Source organism: Miscanthus floridulus, chromosome 1 (assembly GCF_019320115.1).
Source record: "Miscanthus floridulus cultivar M001 chromosome 1, ASM1932011v1, whole genome shotgun sequence".
NCBI classification, from domain to species: Eukaryota; Viridiplantae; Streptophyta; class Magnoliopsida; order Poales; family Poaceae; genus Miscanthus; species Miscanthus floridulus.
In genome coordinates, this window is record NC_089580.1 from 196,327,062 (window position 1) to 196,347,524 (window position 20,463).

The window sequence follows — 20,463 nt, forward strand, 5'->3', positions numbered from 1 at the left end:
TTTCCTTCACCACCGCCGCTTCCTCTTCCTTCTACTTGCTATGTGCCTTCATGCGCCGCGGGGGTTTCTAGGAGAGAGGAGACCAGAGCGAGGGAGAGGAAAAACTTACAGATCCACTCGTAGATCCATGGTGCGATGTCAAACTAGAGGCCTTCCAATGTGGATGATGAGGTGCTGGCCGCCTTCGCCGAGAAGGGGCTGCTCCCATCGAAGGAAGGGGCATTAGAGGGCTCCCATGCTAGGGGAGGTTGTTCCACAACCCTGGGCTGGTGAGGTCATCTCCTTCCTTGCCTTCCACGAGCACAGGCTCGAGTACCCACACACTAGTTCCTACATGGGCTCCTCAACGAGTGGGGCCTAGAGTTGGAGCACCTCACCCTGATTGGGGTGCTGCACATCACCAGCTTTGTCACTGTTTATGATGCCTTCCTTGAGATGGAGCCACACATGGACCACTTTTGATGGATCTTCAGTAGGCTGGCCCTGTCCGAAGGGAAACCACCTAGAATCGCTCTGGTCGACGGGTTCACCCTACAGAAGCGGCCTGAGCCATCGGTCCCCTACCCGGTGTACTCCCCCAGTGACTCCAATGGGGGATGGCATGTTGAGTGGTTCTACATCATGAACCTAGCGGAGGCGCCATTCTTGACGTTCACCTAGGAGAGGCTAGACAGGCAGGAAAGCTAGTCATGGGGTCCTGCCCATCAGCGGAACAAGCTAGAGATCATCGAAATAGAGCTTCGGAGGCTCATGCGGCATGGCCTTGATGGGTTATAGATCTTCCATACCATCTTCCACTATTGGGTCACCCCGTTGGCAGAGAGAACATGGCCGATATGGGAATACTCTAGCCCAATGGATCCCGACCGCGCGTCACCGGAGTTGTCAAGGGATGAAGTCTGGAGTTATATCAATCGGGTGATGCAGTTGGGGAATGATGAGTCCCTCGAAGGGACGCCCAGACCTCTCCATGCCACACAACTGTCTGATCTGGTATACTCCTTTCTTGTGACCTTTTTCCTTTCTATTTTGATCTTTAGATCAATTTTAAGCCGCCTGTTTCACAGGGGCTTGCGGGGAATAAATCCCGGCTGCATGTTCCAAGAGGGGCAGAAGGCGTGGCTTGGCAAGCCACCTAGAGGGAGGCCAAGCTTGCCAAGAAGAATAAGAAAACCACGAAGCTCTGAGAAGGAGAAGGAGATCAATCGGTGGCTCTACGGCGACGAGCGCCATGAGGAAGTGGAAGAGGAGCTCGAGTCAGAGGACCCCACGAAGTTAGGTGATGACATGGGTTCCTCAAAGGATGAGGGAGATGAGGGTGATGTCGTGACCTTGGTGGAGGTGGGTGTGGTACGGAGACGTGCGGTGACGCTCCTGAGTCAAGGAAACGCGCCACGGGCGAGGATGCCGCTCGCGAATAGGAGGCAAAGTGGGTGCGGGCGCCATGACCTTCGGAGGCTTCATCACTTCGCAACCCCCTACTCTGAGTGTGGCGGAGCACGTCAGTAGGTCGAGGGAACATGATCGTTCCCCTACGTCTTCAAGGTCGACGTGTGTGCGCGACCCCCAACGGGGAGATGCCTCGCCAGTTGCTCCGGCTGATTTTGCCATGAGCTAGCAGCCGCAACCATTCATGGGCCAAACAGGGACCGCCCGGGTCACCCCCACCCTCGGTTGATCTGAGGGGGCGTGGGTCGTGACCCCTGAGCGATCCTCGTCCGGTCAGCTTATCGTCAGTCGGTCAGGCCTTCAAGGTTCTGCCGCTTTCGTCTGGGTATGTATGCATGCTTCCCTTTGTTCTCATATTTGAGTTTTTGAGTGTGACTAACCTATGCTTGTGCCTTTTTTGCAACGGGCAAGAGCTGATAGGACTGGGGATTTGCCAACCCCCCATGCGAGAAGAGTGGAGACCCAGCCTGTAGCGGGTTGCGATGAGCGAAGGGGAAGCAGGCTGGTGATGGTGTGACCTTCCTTAATGAGGGTTGCATCTTCCCGGTTGGTCGTGAGCATGGTGGCGGCCATGATGGTGGCGATCCCCATGGTGACGGTGAAGGCCGGTTTAGAGGTGACTCTTGTGGTTTCTCCCCTGCCAGTCGCAGATGAGAAGAGGAGGGAAGCTAGGCTCCCTATCTTGCCTAGCGAAGGGGCACATGGTTCGCCCACCTGGTCATAGCTAGAGGGGGGTGGAGGAACCATGGCCAGGCCAAAGGTGGAGTAGCCGTCGGCAAGCCATGGAGTCCTAGTGGTGGACATCCCCTTCGATGGCGAGGAAGACACCGGGGTGGAGCCGCCAGCCATCCTGCCATCCTTGGAGTTGGTGATGATCTGGTCATCGCTTAATACTTCGATGGCTAGATCTTTTGGTGAGTCAGGGGTGACCCATGAGCTGGTGTGGCCTTACCCCGGTGAGCTGAGAAAGGCCTAGTTCATCCTTCACGACAAGGAGGAGATGAAGCTTTGGCACCTGCTCATGGAGAGAGGACTATCGATGGTGTCTAATCTCACCCTTACCAAGACGAAGCTCAAGGAGGCCTTGGAGAGGGTTGAGCTCGTCCATTAGGCGTGACTGTTGACCTACCATGCATTGCAGAGGTAAGTTTTCTATGTTCCTGGTGTTGTCTTTGATTCCTTGGCATTTAAATGGTTGTCTCAGCACGCCTGCTTCTTATCTCGTAGGACCTAGAGATGATGTCGATCTGCAAGTCCCGGTTTCTTCAGGAGGAGCATGGTCGGATGGAGCAAGAAGCGGTGGCATTGCGGCGAGTTGATGAGCTCATGCACAAGCTAGAGTCTGCCCGCCATGAGTCCTAAGACTGGTCGACCGAGGTGACAGGAGCACATCCGACGGAGCTACATGCGATCGAGCGAGCGACTACTGCCAAGCAAAAACTTAATGCGATGAAGGCCCACTTGGCGAACACCGAGGCAGTGCTTAGAAAGTCCTTGGAGGCTCTAGAAATATAGCGAAAGGCCCAGTCGAACGCCAAGCGGGAGGTCATCATGCTCCGGGGGCAGATGCTTGGTGTAGAGGGGTCGAACACTCGGCTGCTCAAGAGGGTGACTAGTCAAGAGGAAGGGCTTTCCATTCTAAAAAGCACCTGCCTTGGTACATACATGTTCTTCCCTAGGTTGATGCCTTGAATTTTTCTTTTCCTTGCTCCTAAATTTGTTGTTCATTTCTAGAACTAAGTGGAAAGATCAGCTCTCTTGAGCAAGAGCTGGAGACAATCAAAGCGGCGGTCGGTCAGAGCACGGAGGCGCTAGCCCAGTCCCTCAAGGAGCGATATGCTCTAGAGGGAGAGCTTGACTAGCTTCGCAACATTGCGTAGGTGGTGGTCTTTGAGGTGTTTGGGTCGGGACCGAGCACCAGTATGCCCGCCACACAGCTGGCGGAGGTCCCAAATGGAGTTCGGGCGCTCATCTCCGACAACATGTTCTATGGGACATCGAGGGTGTTGACCTCGGTGGCAACCCACTACCCTGATTTGGACTTTGCGGCCATCTACGGAGGATATGCCGACGGGTGGAGTGCAGACGAGATCCATGCACTAGGGGAAAGTTTGGTGCTGCACGCACAGGTGGTCGCTGAGCAGGTCATCGTGCAGTGGGTGATGGAGGCTCGCTGTTAGACCGTGCTCACAGATGTGCACCGAGAAGAAGTCATCCAGCCTGTGGAGGTAGCAGATGCCGGTCGGGGGCGAGCATCGTCGTGCCCCCAACCGAGCCAAACGTCGTCTCGACTACAGCTAAGCCGAGCACCATCATCCTGACCACAACCGAGCAGCCTTCGTCCTTGCCAACCGCACCATGAATCAACGCAGCCGGGGGGCCATAATAGAGTTAGAGTAGAAATAGTCAGTTTATGTAAAAGATAAATTTGTAAGGGAGCCCCCATGTGAATAGTTTTACATTCGTGAATATTTTAAGTTTGTCTTGTGATGAAATCACTCGTGAGGGGAAGCTTGTCTCGTCCGCCCTTGTTTTATCCTTGCGTAGCTTTGTTTTTTGTCCTTTCTTTTTCGCACCTGCCCATTGATCCATAGGTTGCAACCTTAAGAACCTAGGTGTGGCCTGCGAGGCTTAGCTACTCGTAATCGTAGGTTGTGGTAGGGTGTGATCAGTCGGGAGGCTAAAGCGCAAGTTACGTAGGGTAATAAGAGGAACGGGATGCCCTTTTGTTTGGGCAAAAAGTGCTACTACATGATAGTAAAAAAGGGGGGTGATTTTGCACCCCCGTGGACCCAAGCCAAGAGTGATTGTGCTGGGGCGCTGTAGGACCAAGCACTGAATGAAAATAAACGGTAAGACCAAGCTTTAGGGAAAGAAACGACGTAACTATTCGATGTTCTATGTGTTGGTGAGGACATTGCCATTGTCGTCCTTCAGCCGATAGGTGCCTGGTCAGATCACCTTGGCCACCGCATACAGTCCTTCCCATGGTGGAGAGAGATTATGTTTGTCCTTGGTTGACTGGGTCCTTCGGAGTACAAGATCACCAACCTCGAGGATCCTCCCCTTGATTTTTCTTTCCTGGTACCTACGGAGAGTTTGCTGGTAATGAGTGGAGCAGATGACAGTCGTCTCACGAACCTCCTCAAGTAGGTCAACCATGTCTTGCTGAGCCTCCGTGGCTCAGTCTTGGTTGAGGTCACCGTGATTGAGGTCGGATGGCAACACTGCTTTTGGCTCTGAATGCCAGGAAGAAAGGGGTGAACCCATGGACCAGTTTGGGGTCATTCTTAGGCTCCAGAGGATCGCTGGGACCTCTGCAACCCATCACCCGGCATACTTTTTGAGTTAGCTAAAGATGTGGGGCTTGAGTCCTTGGAGGACCATGCCATTGGCCAGCTCGACCTGACCATTAGTACGCGGGTGTCCGATTGAGGCCCAATCGATCCTGATGTCGTATCCATCACAGAAGTCTAGGAACTTCTTCCTGGTGAAGTTTGTTCTATGGTCAGTGATGATACAGTTAGGGACACCAAACTGATAGATGATGTCGAGGAAGGACTTGACCGCCTCTTCTGAGCAGATATTGGTGATGGGCTTCGCCTCTATCCACTTGGTGAACTTGTCCACCGCCACGAGTAGGTGAGTGAATCCACCCGGGGCCTTTTTGAGGGGTCCGACCATGTCGAGGCCCCAGACCATGAATGGACAGGTGATGGGGATGGTCTGAAGCTCCTGCACCGGCAGGTGACTTTGCCGAGCGTAGAACTAGCATCCTTCACACCTGTAGACCACCTCCTCTGCATCTCGTAGCGCAATGGGCCAGTTAAAACCTTAGCGAAAGGCTTTCCCGACCAGCGACCTTGGGGCCACGTGATGTCCATAGATTCCAACATGGACTTCGAGGAGAAGCTGTTTCCCCTGGTCGATCGAGATGCACCTCATGAGCACTCCCAACAGACTTTGCTTGTAAAGTTCATTACTAATGGCAACTAACGTCTTGGCGTGTCGACCGATTCATTGCGTTTTAGTCCTTTTCAGCGGGAGAACCTCCTCGAGGAGGTAGGCGAGCAGTGGTGCTCTCCAATCGGCTGGATCGAGTGCCATCATGGTGATGTCGCTAGGTGATGTTGCCATGGAGGCACCAAGGTCAGAGCCCCCGAGTGCTCGGTCGGGGTCGGGGCATGTTGGGGGATAAGAGCCCCCGAGTGCTAGATTGGTGTTGGAGCGTGTCTAGGTAGGATCCTCTCGGATGCGGGCAGATGACTCATGGAGGTCATTTACAAAGACCCCATCGGCGGGTGGTTCCCGTCTGGCCGACAATTTTGAGAGGAAGTCGGCGGCGGCGTTGTACTTTAGAGGGACATGATGTAGTTCGATCCCTCAAACTTATCCTTGAGCTTGCACACCTCCTAGCAGTATGCCGCCATGAGAGGGCTCTTGTAGGAGGACTCCTTCATGACTTGGTCAACGACCAACTCTGAGTCACCACGGACATACAGGCGCATGGTGCCGAGCTTGATGGCGATGCATAGTCCATTGATGAGGGCCTCGTACTCCGCGACATTGTTCGAGGCTAAAAAATGGAGATGGATTGCGTAGCGGAGCCTGATGTCGTGGCCCATGAGCTCGAGAGCCCACTTGGAGATCCGGCCGGTGGCATCACGATTACGGATGACCTCCCTGAGTGGGAACAAGGTGACGACCATGACCTCGTGGTCGGTGAAGTAGTGTAGGAGCTTCTAGGTCGCCATCAGCATGGCATATAGAACCTTCTGAACCTAGGGGTAGCAAATTTTGGTGTTGGTGAGTACCTCATCGATGAAGTACACTGGTCATTGGACCTTCAAGGGGTATCTTGGCTCCTCCCTCTCAACGATGAGGGCGGCATTCAAAACGTGGTTGCTTGCCACGATGTAGACGAGGAGGGGTTCTCCCCATTCGGGAGTGACGAGGATTTGGGCTGACGTTAGTGATGCTTTGAGGCTTTCCAAAGCCCGCTATGCCTCCTTTGTCTAGACGAATGCGTTTGTCTTCTTGAGAAGTTTTTAGAGAGGCATTCCCCATTCGCCTAGTCAGGAGATGAACCAGCTCAGGGCGGCCAAATAGCCGGTGAGCCTCTGTACGCCCTTGACGTTGCGTATAGGGCCCATGTTGGAGATGGCCATGATTTTTTTGGGGTTGGATTCGATGCTACGCTCGAACACAATGTATCCAAGCAGCTTCCCCTTTGGAACCCCAAAAACACATTTTTCGGTATTTAATTTGACGCTAAACCTTCAGAGGTTCACGAATGTGGCGGCCAAGTTTGTGACCAGGTCGCTAGCTTGAGCTGGTTTCACCACTATGTCATCTACATAGACGACGATTGTTGGTTTTGGCCACTCGACTTGGTTAGGTTGGTCGGGTGAGTCCATTTGATCGGCGAAGCATCGCTGCATGCACCGTTGATAGGTGATGTCAGTGTTCTTTAGACCGAAAGGCATGGTTACATAACAGTACGAACCATACGGGGTGATGAATGAGGTTGTGACCTGGTCGGACTCTTTCATCATGATCTAGTGGTAGCCTGAGTAGGCATCTAGGAAGAAGAGGATTTCGCACCCTGAGATGGAGTCGACTATCTGATCTATGCATGGTAAAGGGAAGTGGTCCTTTGGGCACGCCTTGTTGAGGCCAGTATAGTCAACACATATTCTCCATTTCTCATTCTTCTTTTTCACAAGAACATGGATTAGCTAGCCAGTTGGAGTGGTATACCTCTTTGATGAATCCGGCTACCAGAAGTTTGGCGATATCCTCGCCTATGGCCCCACGCCTTTCATCATCAAAGCAACATAGGCGTTGCTTGGTAGGCTTTGAGCCCAGGACAACGCGTAGTGCATGCTCAGCGACCTTCCTTGGTATGCCTGGCATGTCAGAAGGCTTCCATGCGAAGACATCGCGATTTGTGCGTAGGAAGTCGGCGAGCTCGCTTTCCTATTTGGCCGGGAGCTTGGTCCTGATCTGCACCATCTTGGTTGGGTTGCTAGGGTTGATCAACACCACCTTGGTTTCCTCGGTCAGATGGAAGGTGCTTAAGGAGGTCTGCTCGTTGCGGTCGAGGACTGCTGGAGTCGCCGAATTCCTGAGCTCTGAGAGCTCGGTGGAGTTGATGACGGCAGTGGTGAGCTCGTAATGCTCGTAGCCGCATGTGTAGGCGTGCGAGAAGGTGCTACCTATAGTGGTGACACTGTTCGGCCCCAACATCTTCAGCTTGAGGTAGGTGTAATTAGGGATCACCATGAACTTGGCGTAGCATGGCCACCCCAAGATGGCGTGATAGGACCCCAGAAAGTCCACTTCCTCAAAGGTTAGGACCTCCGAGCAGAAGTTGGCACGGTCGCCAAATGTGACGGGCATGTCGATCTGCCCGAGTGGGTGTGCCTATGTCCCTAGGATCACACCATGAAAGGGAGAGCTCACTGGGCAGAGCTCCGACCGGGGGATGCGCATGGCGTCGAGGGTGTTGACGTAGAGAATGTTGAGGCCGCTGCCTCCATCCATCAGCACCTTGGTGAGGCACTTCTTGCGAATGATGGGGTCGACGATGAGAGGGTAGCGACCCGGTCGGGCGACGTGGGAAGGATGGTCCCTCTGATCAAAAGTGATCGGGGAGTTCGACCAGCTAAGGAAAGAGGGGATGGCTGACTCAGCGGTGCATGCCTCTCTGTAGCGTACCTTGTGCTGGCGCTTGGAGTGGATGGCGTCGGATCACCCAAAGATCATGAGGCATTCCTCGGGGTAGGGGAAGCCATCTTCATCCTTGCCTGCTGCGCCTCCTTTCTTGGCCGCGTCCTCCTTGGCTTTCCCTTCCTTTGGATTGGTGGCTTGCCGTAGGAAGCACTTGAGGAGCTCGCAGTCCTTGCAGAGGTGTTTGATGGGATAGGCGTGGTTGGTGCATGGACTCTCCATGAGCTTGTCAAAGTGGTCGGGCTGGCCCTGCTGGGGCTGCTTGCCCGCGCGGTTGGCCACGGCGACCAAAGCTGGGTTGGTCGGTCGGTGCCGATCCTTCTTGTTCTCTTGCCCTTTTGTGTGGAGGGGCCCTTGCCTTGGTCCTCATGCTTGGCCTTGCCCCTATCCCGACCGCCCCTAAAGACCACCCCGACCGCCTCCTCGCCGGAGGCATGGTTCGTGACGATGTCGAGCAGGTCACGGGTGGTACGGGGCTTCACACAGCCGAGCTTGTGGATCAGGGACTTGCATGTTGTCCTAGAGAGGAACGCGCTGACGATGTCCGCGTGCACGACATCAGGAAGGGAATTGCACTACTTTGAGAACCTGCGGATGTAATTCTACAGGGACTCATTGGGCTCCTGCTGGCAGCTCTTGAGGTCCTAGGAATTCGTAGGATGGACATACGTCTCCTGGAAATTATTTGTAGTTTTGCCAACTATCGGTGCGAAATGTGTCCAACAAGTAAATATTTGTAGGTTTGCCGTGTGCTGTGATCGGATGTGGCCTAGCACGCGATGACATAGGATTTATACTAGTTCAGGCAACGTGCCCTACATCCAGTTTCAGTCGGTCGGTGACTTTATCCTGAGCCCAGGTGCTCGAAGTTTGCTGTGGGGTTACAAACGAGTAAGGAATGAGAAGGGGGTGTTAGAGGCCCGGTCGGACTCTGAACCGAGTGGAAGAGAGTGACGGATGCTCAAACATGCGCTAAGTATTGGAGCGTATGTTCTGTGTGTCCGAGCTTATCAGCTATTGAGAGCGTGTAGGCTGTGTAGCTGTCAAGCTCTAGAGTTGTTGTGTTGTTGTCCTCAGAGGAGAGAGTGTATTCCATTTTATAGATAAAGGAGATGGCCTTACAAGTCAAAGATGGAAAAGGAGACTGTGTACGGGTGCTACCTAGTCTTGTTGCCCACGCTGTCGAGTACGGCACGCCATTGCCACCTTATTGTTCATGACCTATTGTACCTGGCAGGCTGCACAGTGTTCGCCCACCTTACTGTTCATGACCTGGCAAGCTGCACCGCATTCGCCCACCTTACTATTCATGACCTGGTAGGCTGCATAGTGTTCGCCTGGGACAGCAAACGACGGTGCCCACAATACTGTTTGTACTCTGCTGCATCTGGTAGGCTATATAGTGTCCGTCTAACATGGCCTGACAACATCGTCCTACAAGTGCGTAGGGCATGGCAGGGTACGTTCCTTGGTATTACAGTTGACTTGAGCGCCTTACCTTATCTGCTACGCCTGCTCTTCGGGCCCACACCGAGCAGGCGTCCTGGTCGGTCGTCCTCCCAGTCGGCCCTGACCGTGTCGGTCGGGAAAGAGAGGCGAGCAAAGGTCTGGCATATCCTCGGTCGGAGGAACGGGGTCGGAGCCGAGACTGCGGTCCCACCTCGGCTAGGCCTTTCAGTCGGGGCTCCGACCAGGTCTCCTGGCCGGAGATGTCGGTCGGGGACCGGATCTTGGTCTTGGCCTTCCATTGTGTATCTGGGCCAGCCCAGACGCGCGCTGTCGCTGCGTCGCCTGCGAGGCCAAGTATTGTAGGGAAACGGGTCCATTGGAGACCCCGGGTTTATGAACTCGACACTATCTATGTATCAAAAAGGTCAAAGCAACTTATAATTTGAAATGGAGAGAGTAGTACTTACAATACGATCACCATATATATAGGGTACAAAACACAGAACAAAGAGGCAGAGGCTCAAATACCAATTGTATCCCTACTTCATCACATAACTTGCTGAATAATTATTTCAATTTTGTTGTCATCTCCATCAAGTGATTGTATTCCTCCGGTAAAGACAACAACACTCAATGCATCACATCGATGCCGAAGAAGAAAGATATATGGCAAGCACTCTAAATTTCTCGTCTGAGTTGTTCTCCCTTCACCGGCCAAAACCTCCTTGGGTGGTTATTAGCGTTGCCGATGTGCACACTGTCGGTGTGAGTTCGATTATCAGGAATCACTCACATCTCTCACCGCGACTTGCTCTCAATATTGTCTACAACCTCTCTCGTGTGAAGCCACAAAGGGATTGCGATGCGCCTGTCATCTACGGATCCATGGGTGGTCCTGGTGGTCCCTGGAAGGACGCGGTGTACCGATCTATATATAGTCGTAGACTCGTAGGTCTAGTTGTGCGCACTTGCTGTGAGTGTGGTGTGCGTTCGTGTATGAACAGATGTTACAACTATACCCAGATGAGAGATATACAAAATCCTCTCACACCACTCTCGGACCTTCTAACACCGTCTAGCGGGTCTAGAGACGAGAGTATGAGAGCAAAAGGCTCGAGCAAGTGAGAAGTCAGCTACTCGGCTCCTGTGGTAGGCTATCTCAATTCTCAAGCTGGAGGCGAGGACTGCTCCCGATCCGTTAATCATGCACTACTATGTCCCAAAAAAACACCACCTCGTTGGCACTAGAAACCATTAGGGTTCATATATAGTACGTACGTAGCTCCGATTGACATGTCGGATTATGGTCCATGCATCCACATGCATGTGTCTGCGACAAGCACGCACATACGATACGATACGACACACACACACACACACACCTTGCTCTTGCGGGAGCGTTTGGTGTTTTGTCCCACTAGGGTGGCACACACCCTTGCACTCATCCTGTCCTTCCCAAAGGCAAGGCCACAAAGTACAATGATAGTGGCCAGTGGTGTAAAGAAAAGCTAGCACACATGTACGTACAGCATATGATGTATCTCGAACGCAAGTTACCAGCACTTGCATCGGCGGTGTAGCCTACCAGCACACATGTACGCACTGCAATTGGCTAAGGTGTGCTCCCAATTTCCCAAATGCCCTGGATGAACCACCCAGCACGCCAACTGGCCATGCATCTGATCTGGGCCCCCGGCGACCGGCCTAGCACAGGAGAGAGGGAAAACCACGGTCTGGTGCATTTGGAGGTACACCTATGACTTAGTATGTATGTTGTGGGGTACGGTAAGGTAAGGTAAGGTATTGCCATGCTGGTCGAAAGTGAAAGGCTCTTATTTGCACTGCCACTGCACCTGGTGAGAGAGGCAATCATCCAAAGGGGGAAGGCGATCAAAGCGAGAGGAAGTTTCGTGCTTGCTTTGGTGCCTCTCCCTCTCTCGGTCCCTCCCTGTGTTGCTGTGTTTTTTTTCACTTTGCCCAAAGGATGCGTATGCGTGCAAGCAGGGGAGACGGGGTAGAAAGGAAAGCCATCACCGATCACGCAGCGATCGATCGGGCCGGCCGGGGGCGAAAAAACTTCTTTTTGCGGTGGGCGAAAGCGTCGGTCGGGCCTTGTGGGTGGCCAAGAGACCGTCTGGGCAAGTTATTCCGTAGCCGCTTGGGTTGGCTAGAGTGAAATGTACTAGTACTGTGCAGCAGCTTTCGTTTCAGGTACTGTACCAGTACCACTCACTGCTAGGTAAGCTACAGGGCACGGCGGACAGGTCAGGCAGGCAGCGATCGGAACGGACAGCGGAGCCTCCGGCGACAGCGATCGGAACGGACAGCGGAGCCTCCGGCGACCCAAAACATCTGAGACGTCCCTTTGCTCCAAACCTGATTCCACCTCTTTTATTAACGGGATGTCATCACGGCCTCACCTGCTGCCGATCCTCCCTCCCTGCACCCGCACCTGCAAACCGCAAAGCCTTTACTGTAGCACAGGCCAACAATCGCTAGTAAGTACTGTTAGATTGATCTCCCAGCCAATAAGCCCAACAGCCTATTGGGCCTTGGTCACGCGCCCTGATCGGGGGCGCCCAACCCTACATGGTTGGTGGGTCCCCGTCACACTGCGCTATATAAAGTGGTGGGGGCCGGCGACTCAAGGTACGAGGTTCACCGTGAGCCAATCCGCCCCACCAACAAACCCTAAGTCCGATGCCCCACCAACAAACCCTAAGTCCGATCTAGCAAGGGTGCGCAGTCAGCGACGGGAAGACTCCACCGTCATCACCGTCGGCTTCACTGCACCTCACCGCGTCCCCGGACTTCACCGACTCTTCCCCGATCGTCGTTGTCCGTGCGCAGCCTACACCAGCGAACCCGATGGAGGCCTCTGGATCTACCCCTTCCGCGGTGTCAGGTCCTAAGACCTCAACTACCCCTCTCTGTTTTTCCTCTGGTAGTATTAGAACTAGTTCTAGGTCTTTGATCTATCATGCACCCTGTCTGGATCCCTACCTAGACGATCCGAATAGCTTAACATTGGTACCAGAGCTTGTTTCTAGGGTTTTGATCTAGAACGGGTGAACCGTTTAGAAAAGGGAAAAGATGATTAGATCCAGTGCGGATCTAAGAAGAAGAGGGTTTTCGGCCGACGTTCGGATGAACCCTAACCCTAACTGGGTTAAACAAATCAGGAAAGAAAAGGGTTCGGTTGAACCCTAACCCTAACTGGGTTAAAGAAAGAAGAAGAAGAAGAAGTCGGTTTCACGTTTAAACCAAACCCTAAATCCCGAAATCAATTTGGGAAAAAGTAAACAGTGAAACCCCATCCCCAAAAACCTAACCCTAATCTCCAAATTGGATGAAATCCGAGAAAAAGAACCAAAGAAACCATGAGGGGAAGAGGGGAAAGGGGTGGCTTACCTCACCGTCGTGCACGCCGGCGCGCGGGGAAAAGAAAGGGCCGGCCGCTGGGGAGCGCGCACGCCGGCGAGGGGGTCGGCGACGGCGCCAGGGCTCCACCGATTCGCCGCTTGAGTCGCTCGGTGCTGCTGTGGCTGCGCTGAGGAAAGAGAGAAAGAGAGCGGCAAAGACAGAGAGTGGAGAAGGCCGAATGGCGCTAGGGTTCAAGGGCGCCGCAGCGATCGCCGGTTTTGTTCCTGCGATGCGCGCGGATGGCCGTCGGATCGGCGCGAACGGCTGAGATCAAATGGGCCAACTCGCGGCCCAGGCAGGCGCGCGGACGCGCGAGCTTTGCCGGCCCAAGCCCAGGTTGCGGCCTGCGCGCGCGTGCAGTGATGGGCCGAGCCGGTTTTGCCGGTTTTTGGGCCGTTTTGCGCTGCTATGGGCCAAAATGGCCTAACACAGTGAAATTGAATTCATTTTATTTTTTTCAGAAACTTTTGATGCATATTTGATGAATTACAATGTCCAACTCTGCACAATTTTGATCCAACGACAATTTTGTTCAGAGAAAAGTAAAGTAGTTTCTGGAAAAATAATATTGAGAATATTTACGTTTTTCGCTGCATATTTAAAGATGTAATTTTCATTATTAAATTCGAACTAACGGGAGAATTTAATTTTGAAAATGGATATGTTTTAAATTGATTATAATATTGTTGTTATTCTGACCAACGTTGATTAATGGCAATATTATGATGTTTTGTCTTGCATTAATTCTATTTCTGTCCAACGGTGATGTAGAGTTAATGTAGAGAACAATTGTATGTTTTAATTTTGACCAACGTTGAACTAAGGCATGCAATTGTTGTTGTTATTATTTGTGTTCTCACACTATTTGAATTGTGTTTTCAGGCGGATACAACTTGATGAGTTGTATCAAAGAGATCCCCACTCTAAAAGGGGATAACTACATTGAATAGAAGAAAAAGATCGACTTGGCCTTCATATTGGCTGAGGTGGACTGGGTAGTCACCACACCGTGTCCCAAAGAACCTGTGGCACCGGTGAGGGAGACAGATGAGACTGATGCTGCATGACAGAACAGAGAGCGAGACTTTGCTCCCGTAAAGATGTCTTTTGACCTTGAAAATAGAAAGTGGGTCACAGCCAATAAGAAATGTTTAGCTGTGATAAAGAATACAATTGAGCCTGTAATAGTGGGCTCAATTCCAGACTGTGACATGGTCACAACTCACAAAGTACCTAGAAAGAATAAAGAGTCAGTTCACTGGCTCTTCAAAGACATATGTAACCCAGCTGATCAAGCAGCTGGTCACAGAAAAGTACTCTGGTGACGGTAGTGGCATTAGAGAGCACATACTGAGAATGAGCAATTTGGCATCTAAGCTCAAACCAATAAATTTGGCACTCAACAATGAGTTTCTTATTCATTTGATTTTTGCTTCTTTGCCAAAAGAATTTGACACCTTTGTTGTTAATTACAACATACAGCCCGAGAAATGGGATTTAGAAAAGCTCATAGCCATGTGTGTGCAAGAGGAGGAAAGAATAAAAGTTTCACAGGGTGGTACTGTCAACTACCTAAAAGATAAGAAAAAAAACTATAATAACAGCTCTTCCTCCAAGTCATCTGGAAATGGTCCTATGCAACAGTCTCAGAGCAAGCAATTCCCAGTGGATAAAGACTAGTGTCTCTACTGTAAGAAGACGGGACATTATAAGAAGAATTGTCCCGATTTTCTAAAGATGATTATAAAAAATAAAGGTGAGAACATTATTACATTCGTAAATAAATCCTTGTATGTCAAGTTTTCAAAATCTACTTGGTGGATTGATTCAGGTGCAACTATTTATGTTGTTAATTCATTACAGGGATTTCGTTCGATGAGAACTTTGCAAAGAAGCGAAAGTTTTATTAAAGTCGCAAATAGAGTATAAGCAGATGTTGAGGCCGTTGGCGATCTTCCGCTAGAGCTTGCTGATGGCTTCATACTTTTTCTTAGAGATGTTGGACCATGATGGTTATGATTGCCATTTTGGAAATGGTAAATGTCAGATATTGTACCTTCTTTGCAAAGAAACTTGATTAGTGTATCAAAGTTGGACCATGATGGTTATGATTGCCATTTTGGAAATGGTAAATGTCAGATATTGTTTAATAATAGATGTATTGGTCTTGCCTTCCAACAAGACGAGCTTTATTTGTTATCACTTCGTGAAAATGTGAATTCCGTATGTGATGTGAATGAGAATGTATCCTCATCGAACAATGCAAACAGAAAACGAAAGAGAGCTCATGATGCGTTGTCGAAATTATGGCACTGTCGTTTAGGCCATATTTCGAGGGGGAGAATACAAAGACTAGTTAAGAATGATATTCTTCCTCCATTAGAGCTCTTAGATTTAGAACAATGTAGAGATTGCATAAAAGAAAAGTATGTAAAGAAAATTAAGAAAGATGCCAAACGAAGCGTAGGAATTCTACAGATTATTCACACAGACATCTGTGGTCCCTTTCCTATAAAGAGTGTAGATGGTTTTGATTCATTCATAACATTCACAGATGATTACTCCCGTTATGGCTACATTTATCCAATCAAAGAAAGAACAGAAACATTGGATAAATTTAAGATATTTAAGGCAGAAGTTGAAAACCAACACAATTTGAAGATAAAGATAGTCAGGTCTGACCGTGGTGGGGAGTACTACGATCGGCATATCCCATATGGCCAAGTTCCTGGACCTTTTGCAAGGTTCTTACAGGAGAATGGCATAGTAGCCCAGTATTCCACACCGAGCGAACCTCAGCAGAATGGAGTAGCTGAAAGGCGCAATCGTACCCTGATGGATATGGTACGCAGTATGATAAGTTACTCCACTTTACCGATGAGTCTGTGGATGGAGGTGTTAAAAACCGCCATTCATATTCTCAATAGAGTACCAAGTAAGTCGGTGCCCAAAACATCGTATGAGTTGTGGATAGGAAGAGTACCCTCACTTAACCACTTGCGTGTGTGGGGGAGCCCTACTAAGGCTAAAGTTTTTAACCCAAACATTGGGAAGCTAGATCCCAAAACAGTGAGTTGTCATTTCATTGGCTACCCAGAAAAGTCAAAAGGTTTTCGTTTCTACTGTCCAGATAGACATACAAAGTTTGTGGAAATGAGACACGCTGTCTTCCTAGAGGATGAAATGATGAGGGGGAGCATGGTAGCTCGAGAAATTGACCTTGAAGAGAAGCGGGTGTATGCACCCACTCCGATAATTCATGAGCCATTTTTCTCACTACCTGCTGTTGATGCACCGACAGTACAAGACACTGTGGTGCCAGCACCTGTTGTTATCCCACCTGTGGCAACAATGAATGATGATGAGGAACCTGTTCCTCAGGATCCTATAGAACCTATTGCCACACATGAGGGGAGCAACAACAGCCTCAAACAGAAAATATGCCAAATGAGGAGGCCCCTAGAAGGTCTCAAAGAGTTAGAAAATAAGCTATTCCTGCTGATTATGAAGTGTACAACACTGAAGAATTTCAAATGGAGGATGATCCCACCTCATTTGAAGAAGCCATGAAAAGTGATCATTTATCAAAGTGGCTTAAGGCCATGGAAGATGAAATGAGATCAATGAATGCAAATAAAGTTTGGGATTTGGAGATAATTCCTAAAGGAGCTAAAACAGTAGTCTGTAAATGGGTCTACAAAACAAAACTTGACTCTCAAGGGAATATAGAGAGATATAAAGCCCGACTTGTGGCAAAAGGCTTTACACAAAGAGAAAGGATTGATTACAATGAGACCTTTTCTTCAGTCTCATGTAAGGATTCCTTCAGAATCATAATGGCATTAGTGGCATATTACGATTTAGAATTACATCAGATGGATGTAAAACGGCATTTCTCAACGGAGACTTAGAGGAAAATGTTTACATGGCACAACCAAAAGATTTTGTCATGGAAGGAAAAGAACGTTTGGGATGCCACCTAAAGAAATCTATTTATGAATTAAAACAAGCTTCAAGACAGTGGTACTTGAAGTTTGATCAGACAATAAAGAATTTTGGGTTTGAAGATAATGTTGAGGACAATTATGTCTACGCAAAGTTTAAGAATGGGAAGTATATCTTTCTTGTCCTGTATGTGGATGATATCTTACTTGCTAGTAGTGATGTCAGTCTACTACTGGAGACAAAAAAGTTTTTGTCCTCAAAATTTAATATGAAAGATCTTGGTGAAGCTTCGTTTGTTCTAGGGATCGAGATTCACCGAGATAGAAGTAAAGGGGTATTAGGACTGTCACAAAAAGCATACATAGAAAAAGTCTTAAAGAAATTCAGTATGCACAAATGTAGTCCCTCACCTGCTCCTATAGTCAAGGGCGACAGATATGGGGATTTTCAATGCCCAGGAACCAATATGAGATCGATCAAATGAAAGTGGTCCCATATGCTTCAGCTATCGGAAGCTTGCAATATGCTCAAGTATGCACGCGCCCAGACTTGGCATTTGTTACCGGGTTACTTGGCAGATTCCAGAGCAATCCTGGAATAGAACACTAGAAATTAGTAAAGAAAGTCTTACGTTATTTGCAAGGAACGAAAGGCCTCATGATGACGTATAGAAGATCTAATTCACTCCATATAGTGGGATATTCAGATTCTGATTATGCGGGAGATAATAGAAAATCCACGTCTAGATATGTGTTCACTCTCGCAGGGGGAGCTATTTCATGGAAAAGCTCAAAACAAACCGTCACTACATCGTCCACGATGTATGCCGAGTTTGTAGCGTGTTATGAGGTAACGGGGCAGGTGAACTGGCTAAAGAAGTTCATACCCAGTTTGAAGGTGGTTGACAACATCAATAGACCACTGAAGTTATACTGCGATAATAATCCAGCAGTACAGTATGCTCACAACAATAGGTCAAGTGGTGCTGCCAAACACATTGACATAAAGTATTATGTTGTGAAGGATAAAGTCCGGGATCAAATGATAAGTCTTGAGCATATAAGTACCGAAAAGATGCTCGCGGATCCGCTTACAAAAGGCTTACCACCCAACGTGTTCAGAGAACATGTAGCCGGCATGGGTTTAAGGGAAAGCCTATAATTTCTGGACTATAAAGGGCCCAAAAGTTAAAGTAACTATTTCAGATCAGAGACGTGCATTGTAACTGTTAAATCTATCGGCGATTGATCGTGACGATGAAACATGCTCTATGCATCATCCGTGAAGAAATGAGTAAGGATAAAAGTATTGACATTTAAAGTTTAAAGATAAAAGTAATAGTGTGAGATCAAGGAGAAGAATGTTAGATTGATCTCCCAGCCAATAAGCCCAATGGCCTATTGGGCCTTGGTCACGCGCCCTGATCGGGGGGCGCCCCACCCTACATGGTTGGTGGGCCCCCGTCGCACTACGCTATATAAAGTGGTGGGGGCCGACGGCTCAAGGTACGAGGTTCACCGTGAGCAAATCCGCCCCACCAACAAACCCTAAGTCCGATCTAGCAAGGGTGCGCAGCCAGCGATGGGAAGACTCCACCGTCATCACCGTCGGCTTCACTGCACCTCACCGCGTCCCCGGACCTCACCGACTCTTCCCCTACCGTCGCTGCCCGTGCGCAGCCTACACCAGCGAACCCGATGGAGGCCTCTGGATCTACCCCTTCCGCGGTGTCAGGTCCTAAGACCTCAACTATCCCTCTCTGTTTTTCCTCTGGTAGTATTAGAACTAGTTCTAGGTCTTTGATCTATCATGCACCCTGTCTGGATCCCTGGACGATCCGAATAGCTTAACAAGTACATTCTAAAAAGGCCGATGCACCGTCTGCACATGCAGCATGCATTTCGTTGCTGCATTTGCATTGCTCCTGGGTGCTGCGACCATAACCTGCTAATCCCTGTCATGTTACATGAAAAGCTGGGGGGGTGTTCTAAAGCATGTTCGGCTGGTGCTGATACGATCGTATACGATCGTGGATTATTACTACTGGCTGGTTTGATGTGAGAAAAAAATACTATTCTGACTGAAAATTTACGATAATTTACGACCAATGCTGCTAATCCTCAAGTCACGGTTCTAGCACTCCACAACGAGATCTTGGGTGCAGAAAAATGAAGGGGGTGTTCTAAAGCCTGTTCGGCTGGTGCTGATACGATCGTATACGATCGTGGATTATTACTACTGGCTGGTTTGATGTGAGAAAAAATACTATTCTGACTGAAAATTTACGATAATTTACGACCAACACTGCTAATCCTCAAGTCATGGTTCTAGCACTCCACAACGAGATCTTGGGTGCAGAAAAATGAAGGGGGGTGTTCTAAAGCCTGTTCGGCTGGTGCTGATACGATCGTATACGATCGTGGATTATTACTACTGGCTGGTTTGATGTGAGAAAAAATACTATTCTGACTGAAAATTTACGACCAACGCTGCTAATCCTCAAGTCACGGTTCTAGCACTCCACAACGAGATCTTGGGTGCAGAAAAATGAAGGGGGATGTTCTAAAGCCTGTTCGGCTGGTGCTGATACGATCGTATACGATCATGGATTATTACTACTGACTGGTTCAATGTGAGAAAAAAATACTATTCTGACTAAAAATTTACGATAATTTACGACCAACACTGCTAATCCTAAGTCACGGTTCTAGCACTCCACAACGACATCTTGGGTGCAGAAAAATGAACGTTGCGGTCAAAGGAAAAGCATGACACTTTGGAGAAGGGTGCATGTGGATCTTCTGCGGCCAAAAATTTGTAGTACGGGCAGTGATATTATTAGGCAAACCGTGCAATGGTGGGCGATGTTCGTGATTATGGGCCTGTAATGGTACACATGGTTAGTTATTTAATGGGACTAAAAATTAGCTCAAATTAGTTATATATAATTGGCTAGCTAGTTGGCTAACAAATAATTAAAGACTTGACTAACAAACTAGCTCTCCTGTTTGGATGGACTAGAGCTAATCTTTAACTAGCTAGCAATTAGCTCCGGTATCAAACATACCCTATAACAAGTTATAAACTGTAAAGTAAACAGAGGTATCCTTAAAAACGCCATGGCACCAATTTTTTTTAGCTGTTCATCGCGGTACATCCTAGCAAATATGCACTTTCTATAGCACATTCTTTCAAAGAAAAAAAGCTAGCCAAATTGGCCTCTTAGCTGCATGACCAAAGACGCGTTTGTTTTGGAGGACAAATGAATGTGGTGTGAGCTTTAAGCTTTGCAATGGATAAAACTTCTGCTGACACAACAAACGCTTCTTTAAATGGAATCGGTTTAAAACAAGATAGCACAAATTAATGAACATCGAAGAAGGCACTTTTGTTTATATAATAAAGTGATCGAGAACTAAGGCAATCAGATAGAGGCAGACTGTAGAACTGTAGAAGATCCCCAAG

At 49.2% G+C, this 20,463-nt stretch overlaps 1 protein-coding gene across 1 annotated transcript; it reads right to left on the bottom strand.

The window, feature by feature from the left end:
• Nucleotides 1–7,428: 7,428 nt before the first annotated feature.
• On the bottom strand, nucleotides 7,429–7,851 carry LOC136469650 (uncharacterized). The gene has a single exon (XM_066467760.1). The coding sequence runs from the start codon at nucleotides 7,849–7,851 to the stop codon at nucleotides 7,429–7,431; it is 423 nt and encodes a 140-aa protein (XP_066323857.1).
• Nucleotides 7,852–20,463: the final 12,612 nt, after the last annotated feature.